The following is a 17,700-nucleotide window of genomic DNA, read 5'->3' on the forward strand; positions in this document are numbered from 1 at the left end:
GTTGGTGTAATGGTTCAGGGATTCAGGACTGGAGCAGATTCGTTTGCCATGAAGGCCTAGGCTGTAGGGAAGGGACCGTTTTATATGGAATGGGTGGCAGCTGTCATAATGGAGGTACTGTTGCTTGTTGGTAGGTTTGATGTGGACGGATGTGTGAAGCTGGCCATTGGACAGATGGAGGTCAACGTCAAGGAAAGTGGCATGGGATTTGGAGTAGGACCAGGTGAATCTGATGGAACCAAAGGAGTTGAGCTGACCAATCCATCATCATTCTTCCGGCTGACAAGGGTTCCACGACCGTGGTACTTGATCGTCGGGAGTATGTGGCTGAGGGACTGCGTCAGCTTTCAGACAACTACATACAAAGTTTGCCAAGGTAATCCCATTCCTGATGTCCAGGCGGAGCTTCAAGGAATCCTCAGAACCTTAGGCCCCCTACAAAACCTTTCACCTGACTCCATCAAACTCCTGACCCCACCGACACCTCACACTCCTACCTTCTACCTACTTCCTAAAATTCACAAACCCAAACATCCCGGCCGCCCCATTGTAGCTGGTTACCAAGCCCCCACAGAACGTATCTCTGCCTACGTAGATCAACACCTTCAACCCATTACATGCAGTCTCCCATCCTTCATCAAAGACACCAACCACTTTCTCGAACGCCTGGAATCCTTACCCAGTCTGTTACCCCCGGAAACCATCCTTGTAACCATTGATGCCACTTCCCTATAGACAAATATCCCGCATGTCCAGGGCCTCGGTGCAATGGAGCACTTCCCTTCACGCCGATCACCTGCCACCCCACCTAAAACCTCTTTCCTCGTCACCTTAGCCAGCTTCATGCTGACTCACAACTTCTTCACTTTTGAAGGCCTGACATACCAACAATTAAAGGGAACAGCCATGGGTACCAGGATGGCCCCCTCGTATGCCAACCTATTTATGGGTCACTTAGAGGAAGCCTTCTTGGTTACCCAAGCCTGCCAACCCAAAGTTTGGTACAGATTTATTGACGATATCTTCATGATCTGGACTCGCAGTGAACAACTACTCCTGAATTTCCTCTCCAACCTCAACTCCTTTGGTTCCATCAGATTCACCTGGTCCTACTCCAAATCCCATGCCACTTTCCTTGACGTTGACCTTCATCTGTCCAATGGCCAGCTTCGCACATCCGTCCACATCAAAACCACCAACAAGCAACAGTACCTCCATTATGACAGCTGCCACCCATTCCATATAAAACGGTCCCTTCCCTACAGCCTAGGCCTTCGTGGCAAACGAATCTGCTCCAGTCCTGAATCCCTGAACCATTACACCAACAACCTAAAAACAGCTTTCGCATCCCGCAACTACCCTCCTGACCTGGTACAGAAGCAAATAACCAGAGCCACTTCCTCATCCCCTCAAACCCAGAACCTCTCACAGAAGAACCCCAAAAGTGCCCCACTTGTGACAGGATACTTCCCGGGACTGGATCAGACTCTGAATGTGGCTCTCTAGCAGGGGTACGACTTCCTAAAATCCTGCCCCGAAATGAGATCCATCCTTCATGAAATCCTCCCCACTCCACCAAGAGTGGGAATGATCATCAACAAACTGTCCATTTACATGAATGGACATTGGCATACAGTGTTTGTTGGTAATGAGGATCACCCTGTGGCTAAACATGCCTTAGTGCACGGCCAGCACATCTTGGCACAGTGTTACACCGTCCGGGTTATCTGGATACTTCCCACCAACACCAACCTACCCGAACTCCGGAGATGGGAACTTGCCCTTCAATATATCCTCTCTTCTCGATATCCGCCAGGCCTCAACCTCCGCTAATTTCAAGTTGCCGCCGCTCATACCTCACCTGTCTTTCAACAACTTCTTTGCCTCTGTACTTCCGCCTCGACTGACATCTCTGCCCGAACTCTTTGTCTTTACAAATGTCTGCTTGTGTCTGTGTATGTGCGGATGGATATGTGTGTTTGTGCGAGTGTACACCTGTCCTTTTTTCCCCCAAGCGAAGTCTTTCTGCTCCCGGGATTAGAATGACTCGTTACCCTCTCCCTTAAAACCCACATCCTTCGTCTTTCCCCCTCTTTCCTGAAGAAGCAACTGTCGGTTGTGAAAGCTAGAAATTCTGTGTGTGTGTGTGTGTGTGTGTGTGTGTGTGTGTGTGTGTGTGTGTGTTTTATTGTGCCTATCTACCGGCACTTTCCCACTTGGTAAGTCTTGGAATCGGGAAAGTCTTGGAATCTTTGTTTTTAATATATATATATATATATATATATATATATATATATATATATATATATATATATATATATATATATATATATATAATGTGCAGGTTCTATATTCAAACTAACTAGGAAAAAGAAAATGCTGTACTTTGCTTTTCTGTATAAATGTGCAGTTTTGTTTTCTTTCTCACAGTAGGCTTTAACCAAGACAGCTTAAATAGAATGGGTAAATCAGTTGGGTAATTGGTGTATGGGATGCGAGGAGGACTTCTCCAGCTGCTATATCTTTGAGCATAGCAGCTTCAATAACATTATTTCTCATAGTTTCGCTCTACGAATGGGTAGCATTACAAAGTTGCGGACAGTTCAGATTGGTGTGTGTGTGTGTGTGTGTGTGTGTGTGTGTGTGTGTGTGTGTGTGTGTTCTATGTCCACAGATTTTCACAGCACAGTTCTTTCTTTCTTGCGTTCAGTATTAACAGAAAAACTATATATGTTTAATGGAAAATCTCATATAAAGATGTGAAACAAATACTGACAAAGAGATAGAGGGGCTGGCCAGTACTTACCTCAGCTCAATACAGCCGATAGATACACAAAAAACAGAACCGAAAAATTTACGTTCCTAGCTTTTGGAACAAATGTTCCTTCATCAGGGAGGAGAGAGGGGAAAGAAAGGGAAGAAGGGAAAGTGGATTCAGTTACTCGCAACCCAGGTTATGAAGCAACATTGAAAGGAAAACAGGGAGGGTAGCAAGGATGGTGGCATGGTTGTCAGAGGGAAGCCAAAGATATTCTACTGTAAGAACTGTGGCAGCTTCAAACCAAAGATGTTGCATACAGGAGTAAAGAGGTACATAGTATAAAGATAAACACAACTATGTAGGATGAAACGATGTGTGAATGGCTAAAGAGGAAAGGAGAAGACTGAAGAGTAAATAGGAGTGAGGTTGTTTAACGTAGGTTCAGTCCAAGGGGGTGGCAGGAGGAAAGGATGTGTTGGAGTGCAAGTTCCCATCTCTGCAGTTCAGAGGGACTGGTGTTGGGTGTTGGGTGGGAGAAGCCAAATGGCTCAAAAAAATTTCCCAACACATCCATCTGAACTGCGGATATGGGAACTTGCACTCCAACACATCTTTTCATCCCGCCATCCCCCTGAACTGAACCTACGTTAAACCACGCCATGCCCATTTTCTCTTCAGTCTTCTCCTCTTTCCCTTCCCTCTTTAGTCATTCACGCATCCTTTCATCCTACATAGTTGTGTTTATCTTTATACTATGTACCTCTTTACTCCTGTATGCAACATCTTTGGTTTGAAGCTGCCACAGTTCTTACAGTAGAATATTTTTGGCTTCCCTCTGACAACCTTGCCACCATCCTTGCTACTCTCCCTGTTTTCCTTTCAATGTTGCTTCATAACCTGGGTTGCGAGTAACTGAATCCACTTTCCCTTCTTCCCTTTCTTTCCCCTCTCTCCTCCCTGATGAAGGAACATTTGTTCCAAAAGCTAGGAACGTAAATTTTCGGTTCTGTTTTTCGTGTGTCTATCGGCTGTACTGAGCTGAGGTAAGTACTGGCCAGCCCCTCTCTCTCTTTGCTAGTATTTGAAACTATATATGTTAAAAATATAACTTGTGCCAGTACAAATGTTTGTTAGAATATCATAAAAATTAAGAACTTACCAGATTTCCTTTCATTCATATTCTGTGTAATTTATTACACTTTAAAGTTCTATACCTTCAATACTGTGCAAAATATCAGTAAGGAACCAAAATTTGCGTACTGACATAGTTCCTAGAGATACCCAGATTAGGGCGTGTATCTAATTCTCATACATATTTAGCAACTGCGGAGCATATCCAGGTTCGCTAGTCATGTAGATACACACTGATAGTATGCATGTGCACAAGTGTTATGTCGACATTGGACTAGGTCTTATGGGTGCTTCACTTTTTTTTTAATATCAATTGCTTTGTCTTACTGTGTTTACACACTTGTCTTTGAATTTACCCAATCATTTAACATCCAGTAACACTAAATACATATTTTTGAGTTAACACTTTCTTCTTCTGGCCCCTTCAATTTGCACAGAGATTGTAGATTTGGTACTGTTGTCCTGATCACAGAGATTGATACTACTCAGTTTTCACCAGTTTGGGGTCTTGTGCACCCCAAGTAAACAATGCACATTGTAGCACTTCCATTGCCAGTGACAAACTGTTGTATCCTCACATTTATGAGTCTTAGTCTTGTAGATTTACTCACTTACAATGTCAGCAGATGGGGCTGAGGTTCACAGTGCTCAAAATGAAGTGTGTGTGTGTGTGCATCATGTGCGAGTTTCGCTTTAGATAAATCTAGAAAACTCCTAATGACTTTCTTCTTATCCAACCTGTTTAACAGTTCTTGGAAAACAGCTGCTATTGCTAACCTGTATTTGTACAATGCAGAAATATTGTAAGTAATGATGATAATACTTCATAAACAAACTGCCACAGTGACACGATTTGTTTAATTACTTCCCAGTGCCATGGAAAGCATTTATAACAAGAAATTAGAACTACTGATTAATATTTTCAAGTTAATATTCAAAGAAATTATTTTTGATTTCTGTTGGTTGTCTATAAATTATTTGATGTGTTGTTGACTCAATATTTCCAGCAATATGATCCTGCTTCCACAAAGCTTTCAAGGTTTAACCTTTTTTGTAATATGAGTTATTACATAGGACATTACAGGCAATTTGTTGCATTTTTCCACATTTTAGTAGCATTCTTGTCCCATGTTCTGAAACAGAATGCTGTACACTATCATGATCTACACAGTATTACTTCAAAAAACATCAGACATGTTCATTTCCTCCTGCATAGACAGCAACTCCAGAAGAAAGATTCCATTTGGTCTATAATTATTGTCAGGCAGCTTGCAAGGCATTGAAGTAAATGAAATTCACCTGCAATTATGTATGTCAGCTGATGCTCCCTTTTTATATGTTAGTGGTATTGCATTAATTTTTAAAATATCAGGAGAGGTCCATTGGCCATTTGAACTGTTCACTAAATATGTTACTGGTATTATTAATTAATCTATGTTCTTTGTGTAATGCAGATTATGTATCACCACAGCCACTAGACATTCTATTTTTGGTTTTGAGGTTATTTTCATTACCTCATATTGTGTTACATTCCTTCGAAAACATGAATTGTCCATTTTAATTGATTTTATTGTTAGTTTTGATTCAAAAACTTCTCAGCATGCCTAACTAAAATGTTCTATGAAGGATTCACATACTGTCTTTGAGTAGCTCATCAGCATTCAGTGCTCTCTTAATGCTATATTATAACGACGGGGATATTCTTTTTCACTTTCATTGTTTACTATGTTTCAAGCTATTTCACTAGTGATAATGAATACACTTATAATGTGATGTTTAAAGTTTTCCTGGCATACTGATTGTTCCATAAAAACACCTAGGCAAGTGAACAGAGTGATGAAGATCTACAAACGACGGAACGAGGAAGAGGCCTTCAGGTCGACTGTTTATCTACCATTTATTCGGAGTATTTCTTCACAGATAGGCAGAATATTGAGAAAGTATCAAGTGAATCATCTTTCACCCTCCTTCCAAAATTTCATCACTGGTGGGATCCGTTAAAGACGATGTGGGCCTGCTTAAACCAGGTGTTTACGAAACTCTGTGTGAATGCGGCAAATCATATATAGGGCAAACAACATGAACTGTGCAGGAACGCATTGTGGAACACCTACGGCATACTCGCCTTCTCCAAACCACCGAGTCCGCAATCTCCGAACATTGTATTTCCACAGACCATTCCATGAATTATGACGACACAAAAATTTTGGCCCACACATCAGCTCGATTATCAATGAATCTGTGGAAATAATATTGTCTGACAATGAGACTCTCATCAGTCGAGATAACGGTTATCAGCTTAACTCTGCTTGGAATCCTGTTATAGAGAAACTTCGTAGTCAACGTAGTTATCTGAATAAAGATGGAAATCGACCTGATACCAATACGCCAGGCTTTCACAGTGGAGGGCGTGAGGCGCAGCGCACAGAGCCGTTATGAACGTGCACGCTGAGCAGCGCATGCGCAATGTCACTTCAGTACGGCTTTAATTAGCGAAGCTCAGCGCGTGATCGCCAGTACTACTACAGTGGCACTCACCTGAAAATGGCCTGAAGACTCTGTGCCAAAATATCGTGGCAGGACGTTTCTGATATCCGGCAGTTCTCCCGTGTTTTTATGGAACAATACACTTATAATGTGTTTTTAGTGTCTTCAGGAATTCCGTGTGTGATTTTCTACTGCTTCATTAACACATTTATGCCCTTCACATTTTCCTTTAACTAGTGAATTTTTGGGGGAATTTTTAAGATCTTTTGAATAATCTGATTTCATCACTGATTTTACCCCTTGCACATGCCCCATTAAAACTGTGGTTTAATATCTGATATAAATCTCTCTATCATAATCTAACAATGAAAATAATCAGTTATTGATAACATAATATAAACGAATAGATACTATCCATTCTCATAATCTGATGTGTATAACTGCTACCATTTTGTGTGTGGTAGGTCCTCCTCAAGCTTATAATGGGCAATTTTTTTGAAAATTACTATGTAGAGCTGTTTGGCAGTCTATTTATCTTACAGATACAGCATCATCACTCGAGGGAGGGTATTCAGTAGTTCTCATCACTAGTTCTGCCCTATTTAAATTTGTAACGCCAGGTCAGTGCAAGTCCATAATTAAGGTGTCCTGGTTAGTGTCATTTAGATGCTTATGATTATAGTTCCGTAACATGTCAGAATACCTAAGGTAATTTACATTAGAGCTTAAAGAGTGGATGTTCTCCCCTCACAAGGATAGGGCATGACTTGGGAAATTCAGATTGGAGTAAGGATTGGTTGGCTTGTCATTTACCTAAATGATGTTATCCTGTAGCAGTAGTAAAATAGACTAGCCAGCCAGACCCATAAAAAAGGTTTCAAAGTTTCACATGCACTTTATAGACTAGTATAATGTTCCTTTGAACTTGTGTAAAAATAGCTCATTGGCAGTATGCTTACTTTTTAATCTGCTGATCCAGGTTTAATCCCAGCTTCCACCAAAAACATTTTTATCCAGTTATAATTCAAAGGAATTTTAAATAAAATGAATAACCAAAACTATTGTAAATGAATTCATTTGTATGGCCATGTTGTCCATAATTGCTTTCCATTTCTTCCACATACCCAAAGCATTAACACAGAATAAGCAGTTGCTCAGTGACCAATAAATATTGGAAACCAGACTCTATGTAAAATAATTGATGAAATTGCATGAAAAAGAAAAGAGCCTGTTTCATCCTTCACCCTCTCTCTCTCTCACACACACACACCCCCAATCTCCCGCTCCCAGTTTCATTTCGATTCTTGCTCCTCACCTTCGTCTTCAACTCACACTCCATCACATTACCACACACTTCTGTCCACTCATCATGGCTTATCCATCCCCCACGAAAAAAAAGTGCTGTGTGAAAAAAATAAAAATGTCTAGTCCTGCAGAGCAACTAGACAACAACTATCAGTATCTAAAGAAGAAAAACCTCAATGATGCGCTAGCAATGGCGTTTCCCGATGGAGGTGAGAAATTGGGCAGAACTCACTGTAAGTAATAATCAGTATATTGTTAATGAACTGTTTTTCAATCTTAAAACAAGTCAAACTGTAAATAACATAATTACAGACCATTGAGGATGCTTTACTTCAATAAAGTGGAACATGTCTGGTGGAATTTTTTGTACCTGCAAACAGTATCGTAAATGAAATCATTAATGATTTTATTTTATATCTGATGCAGCTAATGAAAAGACTTATATTAATATTGTATTTTAAAATAGTTAAGTAACAGTAAATACATTTTTAGAGAAGTAGATATTAGTACAGTACTATTGTCATTAAAAAGCCATTAGTGTTTTTTTAACTATTATTGTATGTGAACAGGTGCGAGTTGTTCATCAGAACTTTAACATATTTCTTTTGTGGAAGAGTTTAACTGTTGATATGCAGATGTTTCAGAGAATTCAAGGCAATACAGGAACTATTCACATAATAGTACAAACAGGCTTCCCATATTCTACATTTAACTGGTTGTATCGAATAAATTCAAATACACATGCCAGTTATTTATGGAATATTGCCAAGGTTGGAATGTTTATGTTGTTAAAGACTGTTGAAGTGAATATGTTAGTTAATAAGGAAAGCATGAGGAGAAGTGGTAGATAAAATTACTAAGCAGTCATTATATAGCGAAAAGCTGAGTTACTGTTAAGAGACACGATTGTTCATTAGATAGGCTTGCTGAGTGGTGGTGGTCTGATTGCACCGGAATCTTCAACTTTGATTTCTTGTGAAGAGATGTTGATAGTTGAGAAAACATAGCTTTTACTGCGGACATACTGACTGAAAAAAAAAAAATCTGATGCCGAGAAAGAACTCATCCACAACAATAAAAACTATGTGATCTGAAATTTTCCTGGCATTTTCCAATTTGGGCAGTTCTCGGATATCCGACATGGTAGCGTCGTAATTTCTCCAAAATATTTCGGCAGACGTAAATGCTGCCATCTTCAGGTGGTTCCTGACAAATGATGTGCTGTTGGTCTTGGCGCCCTGTATATACTATCCTTTACCCCCTCCACCATTCCTCTCCCTGTGTCTTTGGTGCAACTGGTGCAGCGGCTACTGCAGATGGTGGGGAAGCTGCACCTGAGTCTGAACTGGGGTCTGCAGTCTCCCTGCTGCCGCCGTCGGGGGCGGTCCTCGATCTCTGGGACCGCATCTTTCTCTCCAGGCTGAGTGCAGGGAGCCTGGCTAGTTGAAGGGTGCTGTCTTTATTAATTAGATCGTCCTGTAGTTGGATTTTGATGGCATCTTTAGTAACGCAGTCCCAGAAGTAGGAGGACTGACAGAGTATTTTTGTTTTTTTCATAGTCCATAGTATGGCCAGTCTTTATACAATGGTGAGCCACGGCTGATTTAGTGACCTGGCGTAATTCAGTATGGCGCTTGTGTTCACGACACCTCCCTTCTACAGTGCGGACTGTCTCCCCAATGTATGATTTTCCGCACTGACAGGGAATTTGATGAACGCCTGGTTTTCAAAGGCCTAGGTCATCTTTCACTGAACCCAGTAGAGTAAAGGTTTTTGCAGGAGATCGGAAGAAACATTTCACATTGTGTTTCCCCAGGATTCTACTGATTTTTCTTGAGGTGTTTCTTACAAACGGAATCTATGCAAATGACTTGGGTTCTTCTGTGTCTTCTTCTTGTTCTCTTGATGCAGTCTGTCTGAGTGCGTGTCACACCGCAGTGAACCTCATAGCGCCCTATTTACAGAGTGGGAGCTCCTCAGCGTCCTTGCGCATTGGCCCGACACAGCTTCTGGGCTAGATTGGATCCACAGTTTGATGAGCAAACATCTCTTGGCTGACAAGCAACATCTTCAACTGGATCTGGTGCAATTTCGTCTTTCCATCGCAATGGCGGGAGAGCACCATCATTGATGTGGATAGCTATTGACCCATCAGCCTCACAAACGTTTCTTGTAAGTTTTTATAATGTATGGTAAGTCGGCGGTTGTGTTGGGTCCTGGCGTCACGTGCCCTACTGGCTCCATGTCAGGGCAGATTCCGCCGGGGTTGCTCTACCAATGATTATCTAGTTTCCCTCATCTGCCATCCGAAGAGCCTTTTCCAGATGCCAACACTTGGTTTCCATCTTTTTTTATTTACAAAAAGCTTACAACATGACCTGGCGATGACATATCCTTGCCACATTATATGAATGGGGTCTCAGGGGCCCGCTCCAGATTTTTATCCAAAATTTCCTATTGCTCTGTAATTTCCATGTCAAAGTTGGTGCCTCCCATGGTTCCCCCATATCCAGGAGAATGGTGTCCCGCAGGTATCTGTATTGAGTATATATCTATTATTAATGGCCATTAACGGTGTAGCAGCAGCTGTCAGGCAGTCGGTCTCACCTTCTCTGTATGCAAATGACTTCTACATTTCATACTGCTGCTCCAGCACTGATGTTGCGGAGCGGCGCCTACAGGGAGCCATCCACAAGGCGTAGTCATGGGGTCTATTCCACGGCTTCCAGTTTTCATCCACGAAGTTGTGTGTCATGCATTTCTGTCGGCGTCGTACTGTTCATCCAGAACCAGAACTTTACCTTAATGATGATCCACTCATGGTAGTGGAGACATATTGATTCTTAGGACTGGTTTTCAATGCCCGATTGACATGGCTTCCTCATCTTCATCAGACGAAGTGGAAGTGCTGGCAGCACCTCAATGCCCTCCAATGCCTGAGCAACACCAACTGGGGTGCAGATCGCTCTATGCTGCTGCAGCTCTACAGAGCCCTTGTTCAATCCTGCCTTGACTATGTGAGAGTCTGGTTTATGGTTCAGCGGTGCCCTCAGCATTGTGTTTACTCGGCCCAGTGCATCACTGTGGCGTTAGACTGGCAACAGGAGCTTTTAGGACGAGTCCGGTGACCAGCATTCTGTTAGAGGCTGGAGTCCCTCCATCGAAGGTTAGGCGTGCACAACTGCTTGCCAGTTATGTTGCACACATTTGTAGTTCTTCTGAGCATTCGAATTACTGTCTCCTTTTCCCATCCATGCCTTTTATCTCCCGCATTGGAGGCCCAGGTCAGGGTTTAAGATTGTGTTTTGCATCTGATCTCTTCAGTCTGAAGTGGAGTCATTGCCTTTACCACCTATACTAGAGGTCCATTCACGTACACCTCCATGGTGTACACCTAAGCTGAAGGTTCGCCTGGACCTTTCACATGGTCCTAAGGACTCCGTTAACCCTGCGGCTCTCTGTTGTCACTTCCTCTCAATTCTTGCATATACCGGTACCATGAAGTGGTTTACACTGATAGCTCTATGGCTGATGGTCACGTTGGCTTCGCATATGTTTATGTAGGACATAATGAACAGCGCTCCTTGCGAGATGACGGCAGTGTTTTCACTACAGAGCTGGCGGCCATTTGTCGTGCTCTTGAGCACATCCGCTCGTGCCCTGGTGAATCGTTTCTCCTCTGTACTGACTTCTTAAGCTGCCTACAAGCTATCAACCAGTGCTACCCCCACCATCCTTAGGTAGTGGCCATCCAGGAGTCCATCATCTATGACCTGGAACAGTCCAGTCGTTCTGTGGTGTTTATGTGGACCCCAGGCCTCGTTGGAATAGAACTTGCTGACAGGCTACCTAGACAGGCTACACAGAAACCTCTTCTGGGTATCGGCATTGCTGTAACTGATCTGCGATAATTATTACGCTGCAAATTTTTTCAGCTTTGGGAGACGGATTGACATAATCTCAGTATGCACAACAAACTGTGTGCCCTTAAGTAGACTACGAATGTGTGGAAGACCTCCATGCGGGCCTCTTGCAAGGACCCTGTGGTTCTCTGCCAGCTCCGCGTTGGCCATACATGGCTAACACAGGGGTACCTCCTCCGTCGCGAGGATCCACCTCAGTGTCACTGTGGCTCATATATGACTGTTGTCCACATCTTGCTGGACTGCCCACTTTTAGCGGCGGACTTTTAACCTTCCCAGCACCCTACCTTTAGTGTTGGGTGACAATGCCGTAACAGCAGATTTACTTTACATTTTATTCATGAGGGGGAGTTTTTATCGTACCATCTAAGGGTGGGCATTTAGCCTTCTCTCTGAGGTCACCACCCTCCCTCCATTTTATCTCTGATGCACTTTCTTTGCATTTGTTTGTCGTGGTGGTTGTCTTTTCCCTACATGTGTTCATCTCGCCTTGTCTTTTTGGGGTGGACATTTTAATGTGATGCAGAGTGGCTGTGGTGTGGTGTTGGGTGTTTGTGTTTCTTGAGCCTTGCTTGCGTCTGGAGAAAGGGACTGATGACCCTGTAGTTTGGTCCCTGTATAGCCCAAACCAACCAACCAACCGTTGCATTATATGTAAAATAAAATCATTAATCATTTTATTTGCAGTGGTTTTGGTTATACGTTTTATTTAAAAATCCTTCTAAATATAACTCTAAAAACTTATGACAGAAACCAGGATTTACCCTGGATCTGCAGGTAAAAAATTGGGTGTACTGTCAATGAGCTACTTTTTTTTCACAAGTTCAAGAGAACATTAAACTAGTATATAAAGTGGATGTAAAGCTTCAAACCCTTTTTCCTGGGACTTGGCTAGCCAGTGCATTTTACTAATGCTACATGATATATTTCTCAAGTTGTGCCCTCTCCATGTCAGATGTATACTTCATTCTTAAATCATTTACTACAAATTTAGCTGAATTACAGGCTTCAGAAGTTGTACTGTAAAGACAGTTTCTAGCTGTAAATTTCAGCGATCTCATCCTGTGTTTGGAAATAGTGTTAAAAGTAGTGTTGTTATTAATTAAAACAAACAAATAATAGCTCAGTTACAGTAAATGTAGCATGTTGTGTGGAAACACTGCCAAATAAAAATATAAACTAAATCAGCAGCAAGTAAAACTGAAAATCTGTGGCCTCGCAATATATCTGTGGTCCAACAAACATCATTTATACAGAACATGCTCACTATGAATCTGTTCATTGAAAATAACACAAATTGGACATTTGAGATAAGCTAAAGAAATTTTAAAACGTAAAATCAATTGCTGATCACATACATATACACTTCAGCTTTGGGAAAATGAGCCCTCAAAACAATGTACTACCACCAAAATATGGAGAGAAAACAAATATAGAACAGAACTGTCAATTATGTATAAATTCACAACTTGAACATTTTTGAAAATTTTCAAATTGATTATTTGCCAACTAGCTCCACAGGTAGCAAAGAGATTGAGATTGAAGAAATGTATGATGAGATAAAATAAATTATTCAGATGAATAAGGGAGACAAAAAATTTAATAGCAATTGGGGACTGGAATTAGATATCAGGAAAAGTAAGAGAAGAAAAAATAATAATTGAAGATGGGCTGGAGGAAAGGAATAAAAGAGGAAACTACCTGGTAGAATTTTGCATAGAGCATAATTTAATTATTGCTAACACTTAGTTTAAGAATAACAAAAGAAAGTTGTACATTTGGAAGAGACCTAGAAATACCAGAAGGTCTCAGATTACATAATAGTATGACAGATATTTCAGAACCAGATTTTAAATTGTAAGACATTTTCAGGGACAGATGTTGTCTCTGATGACAATTTATTGCTAATGAACTGTAGGTTAAAGCTGGAGAAATTGCAAAAAGGTAGGAAGTTAAGGCGATGGGATTTGGATAAGTTGAAAGAACCAGAAGTTGTTCAGAGTTTCAAAGAGAGCAATAGGCAACAGTTGTCAAGAACAGGAGAAAGGAATACAGATGATTATGAATGAGTAGCTTTGAGAGATGAAACAGGGAAGGCAGCAGAGAATGACACACACATAAGGACAAGGCTTAGTAGAAATCCTTTGAGAACATATGACATATCGAATTTAATTGTTGAAAGGATAAAATATAAAAATACAGTCACCGAACACATGACAGGAAATACAAAAATTTTAAAAATGAAATTGACAGGAAATGTAAAATGGGCAATCAGGAATGGCTAGAGGACAAATGTATGGATTCAGAAGCATATTTCTCTAGGGAAAAGATACTGCATACAGGAAAATTAAAGAGGAATATGGAGATAAGAGAAGCAGAGGTATGAGTATCTATAGCGATAATGGAAAACAAGTACTAAGCAAAGAAGAGGAAGCTGAAATGTGGTGGGAGTCTACATTCCATCAGGACTGCAGACAGTCTGGTGTGCAAGATGTATTAGACAGGTGAAATAGTTTCAGACTTCAAGAAGAATATAATAATTTTAATTCCAAAGGAAGCTGGTGATGACGGGTGTCAATATTACTGAACTATCAGTTTAATAAATCATGGTTGCAAAATACTAACATGAATTCTTTACATAAGAATGGAAAAACTGGTACAAGCCGACCTTGTGGAAGATCAGTATAGATTCCTCAGAAATTTAGGAATGTGTGAGGCAATAGTGACCCTGCGTCTTGTCTTAGACTACAGGCTAAGGAATGGCAAAGCTATGTTTATAGCATTTGTAAACTTAGAGAAAGTTCTAACAGTGTTGACTTTTTGTTCTAACAGTGTTGACTTAGGTACTCTTTCTGAAATTCTGGGGGTAGTGGGGGTAAAATACAGGAAGCAAAAGGCTATTTACAACTTGTACAGGAACCAGACTGCAGTTACGATAATCAAATCGAATGAAATGGTAGCAGATTTGAGAAGAGAGTGAGACAGGCTTTTAGCTTATCCCCAATATTATTCAGTTTGTAGGTTTAGCAAGCAGTAAATAAAATTTCAGAGTAAAACTTTGATCTTTTGCCAATGACATAATTCTGTCAGAAGCAGCAAAGGACTTTGAAGAACAGTTGAAAGGAATGGACAGTGTCTTGAAAGGTTGATATAAAATGAACATCAACAAAAGCAAAACAAGGATAATAGAATTAGATGCTGAGAGAATTAGATTAGGAAATGAGACACACAAAGCTGAAGATGTGTTCTGCAATTTGGGCAACAAAATAACTGATAGTGACTGAAGTAAAGAGGATATAAATTGTAGACTGGCAATGGTGAGAAAACTGTTTCTGAAGAAGAGAAATTTGTTAACATCAAATATAGATTTAAATCTTAGAAAGTCTTTTCTGAAGGTATTTGTATTGAGTGCAGCCATGAAATATGGACGATAAACAGTTTAGACAAGACGGTAATAGAAGCTTTTGAAATGTGGTGTTATGGAACAGTGCTGCAGATTAGTTGGATTGATTGGGTGACTAATGAGGAAGTACGAAGTAGGAATTGGAGAAAAAAGAAATTTGTGGCACAACCTGACTAGAAGAAGGGTTCAGTTGGTAGGACACATTCTGAGGCATCAAGGGATTACCAGGGGGGAAAGGGGGGGGGGGGGTAAAAATCGTATCGTAGAGGGAGACAGAGATGAATACAGTAAGCTGATTGAAAAGGACATAGGTTTCAGTAGTTACTTGGAGATGAAGAGGCTTGCACAGTATAGCACAGCACAGAGAGTTGCATCAAACCAATCTTCAGACTCACCACCACCACCACCACCACCACAACAACAACAACAGCAACAATACCAGGTGGTTATAATTAAAGCACAGCTACTCACAGAGGTCCAGTGTGGGCTGGAATATGGAAGTGGAACTTGGTATATATTTTTAATGCAGTAATGCTGGAAAAAAAGGTTGCCTTTTCAGCTACCAGGTACACATTTGGCACTGTGAATGCAAGAAAGATGCATAGAGATATTTCTATCTATGATTGGTTAGGACTGGGACATGGGCAGGAAAGGTCAAACAAGTGAGAAGGGCATAATGTTGATAATAGTATTAACCACCACTTCCACAGTTAGTTCAGTATGAGCATCAGAGGCGTTGAGATCTGTGCCGCCTCAGATTTGCACCTGGTGGCCAAAATAAAAAAAAAATTATCCAGCGCACATCAGTTCTGCATTAACACGTTAACATATCTACTAAGTTTCACAGCCCACCGTGGACCTCTGTGGGTAGCTGCACTTTAATTATAACCACCCAGCATATCATATCGCACCCAAATCTTTGTGCAACAGATAAGTGGCAACACAGGAAAGATACAAGTAGCATGTTAAGTTCTCATGTAAAATCCCCATTTCCACCACACAAGGAATAACTGCAAGTTGATTAATAATAAATTTGCAACCAGTTTTTGCCCATGGGAAATGTTAAGACATCTTCTGCACTACTCCTTCAAAAATAAACAAAGTGAACTTAATTAATACTCTCAAATCACTTGAAAAGCAGTGAGCATGCTTACTTCAGTTACATGATTTAGTGTTTGTTAAATTTTATTTTGTGTGTTATAGTGTAGTTAGTTTGTTTATTTTTATTGTTAACTTGAATACTACAGGTCATTTATGTTCCTGTTAATATATGTAGCTGATTACTTCATTGTATTCATTCTTTTACTAGGCTCAACCCTCACAATGTTCACCAGTGGCCAACTGTAGTAGCATTATGTGGCCCACATCGTCAGGGTGCTTATGCTATAAGTTGTGCTCGGCAGTTGGCTAGCCATGGTGTGAAAACAGTTGTATTCCTACTGGATCAACTCAATATGGTGCCAGAAGTTAGAACAGAACTTCAGCTTTATAAGTTTACAGGAAACACCATCCTTACAAATACTGAAGGTTTGTTTGCCAAATGGATACTTTAAACTTCTGTTTAGAATATTTTTGAGAGATGAAAGGGCTGACCAGTACTTACCTTCAAAAGGCATGGCGAGCAGTATTTTCAATAATAATGCTTAAAATAGAAAAAAAGTTCCTCCTGGCTTTCAGGAATGTGCCGCCCTTTTCTCTGGGAGGAAAGCCAGATTGTATGAGGAAACTGGGAAAGGGGAGGTAGATTTCAGGTCTTTGACTATTTCCATCCTCTCCAGACAGTTACCACTACCTCCCTGAAGAGACAAGAAATAGTTAAAAAACTAGATAAACCGTTTTCTGTTTAGAGCATTTCTGTTGGCAGTACTCTGTTGTATCTCCTGAAGTTAAATACTGACCAGCCTTTTTATGAGTATAATTTCAACAGTTTCTTGAACTGTTTTTTTCCCAATTTTGTGTAGTTATTCTTAAAACATTTATCACAATTGTAAACAGCTGTAGTTGTGGGCATGTATTGGTCATAATTTTCTGTGGAAGTTTTGCAATAGACTTGACCAGTGTTGAAAATATCTTTAACAGATAATTTGCAAAATAGAAAGGACAAACAGAAAATTTGCACACATCCCCTCCCCCTCCCCTACACACACACACACACACACACACACACACACACACACACACACACACACACACACGCGCACAGGCGCGCGCACACACCACAGAGAGAGAGAGAGAGAGAATAGCACAAAAAAGTAAAATCTAACCTTATAGCAAATAAATAGAAGGGTTGTCATGAACAGCACATACACAGTTTTAAATTTTGATTTTTACTTGCACCTTACAAGCTATATTGTCATGTCATAATCACAGCCATTCACACAAGTAATGTTTGTATAAATAGCAGCACTGTCTGTCCAGGAGCTCAGTTATTTTCTGGCTGGAAGTTGATGTCTGTAATCATGCTTTCAGTGCTAAGTATTGTACTTCATTGGTGACCCTGCTTATGGATTTAGAGTTTGGTGGAGACACAGGCTACTTCAAAACATGTACATCACCATGGCTTCACTTTGGCAATGAGAACAAGCAGTACATCATTCCCAAGGTCCATATATTCAGGTTACCATTGGATTCCAAGGCAGCTGTGAGTCAGCTGCACCATCAGCCATCCATTAGTATTTTCTGGACATGAT

The 17,700-nt window shown here is 40.7% G+C and overlaps 1 protein-coding gene across 4 annotated transcripts in view; it reads left to right on the forward strand.

The window, feature by feature from the left end:
- LOC126272484 (enhancer of mRNA-decapping protein 3) overlaps positions 1-17,700 on the forward strand; it is a 90,667-nt gene that overhangs the window by 55,346 nt on the left and 17,621 nt on the right. For all 4 annotated transcript variants that reach the window (XM_049975369.1, XM_049975368.1, XM_049975370.1 and 1 more), the window contains exon 7: positions 16,320-16,537. In XM_049975369.1, coding sequence (XP_049831326.1) covers positions 16,320-16,537 — 218 coding nt within the window. The remainder of the gene's footprint in view (positions 1-16,319; positions 16,538-17,700) is intronic.

The sequence above is a fragment of the Schistocerca gregaria genome, chromosome 5, assembly GCF_023897955.1.
Source record: "Schistocerca gregaria isolate iqSchGreg1 chromosome 5, iqSchGreg1.2, whole genome shotgun sequence".
NCBI classification, from domain to species: domain Eukaryota; kingdom Metazoa; phylum Arthropoda; class Insecta; order Orthoptera; family Acrididae; genus Schistocerca; species Schistocerca gregaria.